At 39.8% G+C, this 5819-nt stretch overlaps 1 protein-coding gene across 1 annotated transcript; it reads right to left on the reverse strand.

Annotated features, from left to right (window-relative positions):
• Window positions 1–3720: 3720 nt before the first annotated feature.
• Window positions 3721–5160, reverse strand: LOC143876926 (uncharacterized). The gene has a single exon (XM_077378605.1). It carries the CDS (start codon window positions 5158–5160, stop codon window positions 3721–3723), a length of 1440 nt encoding a protein of 479 aa, XP_077234720.1.
• Between the last annotated feature and the right edge of the window lie 659 nt (window positions 5161–5819).

A 5819-nucleotide genomic window follows, 5' to 3' on the forward strand; every position in this document is an offset into this window, starting at 1 on the left:
GGGAAATAAGTCAAAGACTCGCTATTAACACTACCGAAATAGGGGCAAAAATGACTCAAAGACTCGCTAAAAGATGGGGCCACTCTAACATGTGGCTAGGTAAGCCTCCTAAAGGGGAAACTCTCTAAATGAGACAAGGCTTGTCTCCAAATAGGAGCTCTGTAAATGAGGCAAGGCATGCCTCCTAAGGGTAAACTCTACCAAACTAAAATAGACTCCCAAAGGGGGAGGCTCTAAACAACAAGGCTTGTCTCCAAGGGAGAAACACCTTAATGAGACTAAGCATGTCTCGTAGAAGGGGACTCATGGAACTTGGAAGGTCTAGACATGATTTGGAAGCGATCCTAGAAGTTTAGATGTCTAGGTTGACATATAGCACGGGTTCCACTCATTTAGGATAAAAAATAAAAAATAAAAAAATTGAAAGCACTCTGCAGAACATGTAATTTTCGCAAATAAGGCTCTAAAATATAAAGTAAATCATGAAAATTGATCAATATATGATTTGTGACTTGCTAGCATGCTCATCATATCCCAATACAAGCATTAGAATCAATATAGGCTCAAAACAATCTAAAAAATTAAAAAAAAAAGGTGAAATTTCCACCCAACATGTAATTTTCACCAAAAATGGTCAAAAATGCCAAACAAATTATGGGAATGATTCAATATATGATTTGTGACTTGCTAGCATGCTCATCATATCCCAATACAAGCATTAGAATCAATATACGCTCAAAACAATCTAAAAAAGAAAGAAAATATGAAATTTCCACCCAACATGTAATTTTCACCAAAAATGGTAAAAAATGCCAAACAAATCATGGGAATGATTCAATATATGATTTAAAACTTGCTACCAAGCTCAAAACATCTCAAACACTCATTAAAATTGAATAGAGCTCATATTGTCCATGATTTTCAAGAAATGACACAGTTATGTCATATAATGTGAAAATTGTAACTTTGCACTGACTTTTAGACTCCTCAAACATCAAAACCATAAAAAACTCTTCTAATCAAAATTGTAGATCTCAGCATAATAGACACTCTCTTAGTTGACCATTTCGTTTGGATCTGGCCAGAAGTGGCCGGAAAATGGCCTCTTCCGATCCATCGCCATTAAAAGACATATTAGTGTTTTTATTGAAAGTTCGGGCTCAGTTTTGACAATCAAAACATCGCTTCTGGAAAAAAAATTTCAAGGAGAAAGTAATAGAAAATCTTGTGAAGAACATTTTTACCTTTTACGGCTTTGGACGAAACAGACCTGAAATAGCCTAAAAATGGCCAACAAGCTGTTGTTGCAGAAATGACAGTTTTTTCAGAAAACTGAAGCTTGTAAGTATTTTTTTGACATATTAAAAAACCTTTATGGAAAAATTTGGTCAATAAGACAGTTTTAGAAAATATTATAGCGAACACTTTTTCAGTTGACAGTTTTGAACAATTCCGAGTAGTAGCAGCCCAAAAGTTACTCGACACGATAATTTCTAAAAAAACTTCAAACAAAAACTTCATTATGGATTGAAAACTTTAAACGGGCATAACTCTCTCGTCTTTTGGCCAAATTTGGGCCGCCATATGTCGAACTGACCAGCTTGACGAGATCTACAAAATTGATATGTTTATTTTTGGTGATTTTAAGCTTTAAAAATCCGAAAATAGAAAACAAAGGGCTGGACAGCAAGCATTTAAGGGTATTTTCTAAGCATACAAAGTGAAATAAAAGAAACATTCACTTTCATTGTATGAACAAAATGACACTCAAGCAAACACGAAAACAGGGATGATGCTAATATCATAGCCATATGTTGAGGCATGCATTTTAACCCAATGTTCAAACGAAGTTTGGTTAAAAATTGTTAGGGACAAACGATTAGATGAGCTAAGCTTGTGCCATTATAAGAAACAATGCCAACATTAATAATCCAGGGTCCTTACCACTCCTAAAAAAAGATTCTCACAAAATTCATCTAGAATTAATAGAAACATCACCAACTCATAAGCAAAAATTGAAAGAAAACAGCGTAGGGCTGCTATGGGCATCGCCATTATCAAGGTTTAGACTTTCAAAATCAAAGGTATAAGGGTTGCTGCTATCAAATGAGATGAAGGGATGCTACTATCAAATGAAGCGGGGGCTGCATTAATGAACTAAATCATGCCAAAACAGGGCTGAATCATTGAGCTGAACTGTGCCAAAAACAGGGCAGAGTTGCGGGTTAAACTTATGCAGAAAATGGGACAGATTTGGTGGACAAAATCTGCACAAAACGGGGGCCGATTCGTGCTTAAAAATGAGATTGAATTGGGGTAATAACAGGGGCTGAAATAAGGGACTGACTTAAATAGGAGCTGAAACAAAGGCTGACTTAAATAGGGGCTGAAATGAGGGCTGATTCAAACAGGGCTGAAATGAAATGAAATTCTGCAACTTACCTGTCTAGGAACTTGGCTGCTAGCATAGACATTGAGTAGATGGCTACATCAGATGATTGAAAGCTTGTTTTTACTATTTTTGCAGCAGCACCTGTGGTAGTTTGATGCTACTTCTGATGTGGCAGAGACATCTTTACTAACAGATTCCAAGAAAGAACTAGTGGCTTTATTCGGCACACATTGCTCTCAAATTTAAGCACCCAATATTCCTCATTTTCTAGCACAGTAAGTTCTTGGCACATTAGAAACCAAAGGTAATTTTGCATCTAATGAACTTAATATGCTCTTGCTACCCCAGAATTGTGATAGTCTCAGCCAAACCAGCGAAAAACCTTGGTATATGAACAGCGCCTGCACTTTTTGAGCAACTCATTTTGGCCGCACACTTGAAGTTTCAAAAGGCGAGAAAAAATGCTCTTCCATAGCTCAAAACTCTTGCACTAGCTGTGTTCTTCGAAATTGCCTTTTCTTGCTCAATGATGAAAGAAAATTAGCACCGAATCACTCCAACAAATGAGTATATGTTCAAACCTCAGCAAAACCTCCTTTCCAGCTATGATTTCAAATCCTGAGCACAATATGCTTAGAAGTAGATAGGTTTCCACAATCTTGCTGATGAAGAAAATCACTCGATCTTTTCTTCTTCGATGATGATGATAAAGATTAGATTGTTGCAAAAGGTGCAGCCGAAATCTTTGTCAATCTCTAAGATTGGATAAATTTTGGCCGGAATCCGGCGAAGCTTGCCGGAGAAGAAAGCTAGATCTACTTTCTCTCACTAGGAATCTCAAAGCTTCTCTCTCTAAAGGTGCTAAAAAAACCCTAGAAAATGAAGATTTTTTTAAATGAGCTTTCTCACTCTCTATTTATAGAATTCAGACAAATTTTTTGAAACCCGTTAGTTGACGAGGCACCCCCTTTTATGTATTTTAAACTCAGTTTCGGTTTGAAAAAGGTGGTCTCTGAGTAAAAATTTTAATGAGATAAAAAAAAAAATTCGTGCTTCTCTGGTTACCCAGGGACACCCTCCTGCAGCAAATTACCCATGCTTTATTCCCACCAGGTCACCTCCTGGTCAAGATAATGCACACCCCTTCTGCAACTCTAAATTCACACAACACTACTTACCCCTCTCGTTTGCAATGCAAACCGCGACGGATTTTTCTGAAATTTTAGAGGGACCTAAATGGGACCCTGACCTATGCTAGGACTGATTTTGGGACATCATATTCACCTATTTAAATGATTTTTTAACAAAAGCAAGGGTTTAGGGTTCAGTCAAAATGGGGTGTCTACAGGGCTGAGGCTCTCCCTTATGAAACCTTTGTTCAATAGTTCCATGATTTGCCGTTGTAGTTCTTCATGCTCCACTGGACTCATCCGATAGTGAGCTAGGTTGGGTAAAGATGCACCGGGCAACAAGTCAATTTGGTGCTGAATGTCTCTCATGGGGGGAAGGCCAGAGGGAAGGTCTAATGGAAATATATCTTTAAATTCTTCCAAAAGAGGCTTGACTTGGTTCGGAATGATTGGTGCAACCACATCTTCAATATCTGACTTGTTAAGTAAGATGTATAAAACACTAACCCCTTCCATAGCACTCTTTACATCTTTCATCACAAGAAAATTAGAGGATGGGGAGTTTTCAACCAAAGGAGTTTGAATTGGCTCTTTACTAGGTGCTAAAGTAATCTTCTTTCCTCCATAGTCAAAAGAGTAAGTGTTGCGATACCCATCATGGATTGTTTTCTTATCAAATTGCCATGGACGGCCAAGGATGATATGACTACAATCCATAGGTATAACATCACACCATATCTTGTCAAAGTAGATGGAAGCAATAGAAAGATTGACAAGACAACGTTTGGAAACGGTTACCTCCATACCTCGCTTTAACCAAGACATCTTGTAAGGGGTTGGATGTTCTTTCAACTCCAATTTCAGCTTGCTTGCCGCCACCTCAGAAATTACATTTTCACAACATCCGGAATCAATGATTAATCGACATACCTTTCCAGAAACAATGCATGCCGAGTGGAAAATGTTGTTGCACAACCAACGATTTTCAGCTTCTTGTTTTGGAGTTAGAAAAATTTTCCGCATCATAAGGAACTCACCGGTATCGGCATTAAGCACTTGCTCATCCTCCAAGTTACTCTCATCATCCTTTGGGTCAATATCAGTGTTTTCCACAAGTAATGCTTTACCCGCTTGTCGCTTCCGACAATTGCTAGCACGATGTTCTATCTCACCACATGAATAACAACGCATACCGGTTGTAGAGCTTTGACCGGTAGGAGGGGGTTGATTAGAACCCTTGGGTGGGGCATAGGATTTTTTTATGCTATTGGTGTGTGCACTTGTGTTTCCGGCTTTGTTGGTGCCAACCGCACCTTGAACTGCTCGATTTGTGAAGGATGTGGATTGTTGCTTTCGAGAGCGCGAACGCTCCACCTTGAGAGCTCTTTGGTGTGCATCTCCCAAATCCCAGATGTCAAGAACATCAAGGGTGTCTTGGATATGAAGTTGAAGGCCTCCCAAATACTTGTTCACGAGCATCTCCTCCGGATCTTGAATATTGTTGCGAATTACCAACTCATTGAATTCATTGGTGTATTGTTCCACCGATCGCGTACCTTGCCTCAAATTTTGGTACCGTTGGTACAAATCCCTCTTATAACCTTTGGAAAGGAAGTACTTGCGGATCTTGTCCTCCATCTTTCTCCATCGAGTGATAGGATCCTTACTGGCGGAGTGGCGGGTTTGCTTCTCACGTCTCCACCAAGCTATGGCCTTGCTTCGGAATCGCATGTCAATGATGCCAATTCGACGCTCTTCCGGGACATTTCTATGATCAAAAACTTCATTCACAAGTGTTAACCAATCAATGATTTCATCAGGGGAATCAGTTCCTAGAAATTCTTGAATGTCTCTCTTGATTTTCTTTTCCCAATCCGGTTCTTGAACACCTTGTGTGTGGGGTTGAGGGCGCCTACCTTGTCGCAAAGATTGAACACTTTCTGAAGAAGAAGAATCACCATTGGTTCTTCCGGATCTGGAATGGGGTGGAGGATTGTTTGCTTCATGTGGGACCCGATCCCGCGAGAGGGGTGGGGCGCGAGCCGCCGCGCTCTCTCTCTTGGTCTCCCGTACCCACGCGATTGGCGTGTGCATTTAATTATTGATTTGAATTCGTCTTTCATGTGAACTTGGGATCACTAAGGCAATCCGAATTCCACACGAAAGAGACTGACAGAGTCGCCACCTAGATGTGGGATCTAGGACCCGAAATTAACCAGAAATCTAGACTCGCTACCTGGTTACGAGAATGGAAGGTATGGAGAGTTATCCGCCACATGCACCATTCCTGCCCGATA

Source organism: Tasmannia lanceolata, unplaced genomic scaffold (genome assembly GCF_043159265.1).
Source record: "Tasmannia lanceolata isolate RefF3 unplaced genomic scaffold, GAP_Taslan_0.1 ptg000005l, whole genome shotgun sequence".
NCBI lineage: Eukaryota > Viridiplantae > Streptophyta > Magnoliopsida > Canellales > Winteraceae > Tasmannia > Tasmannia lanceolata.

Coding starts and splice junctions, on each gene's coding strand:
- LOC143876926 (XM_077378605.1), bottom strand. CDS start 5,160: ATGGAGGACAAGATCCGCAAGTACTTCCTTTCCAAAGGTTATAAGAGG.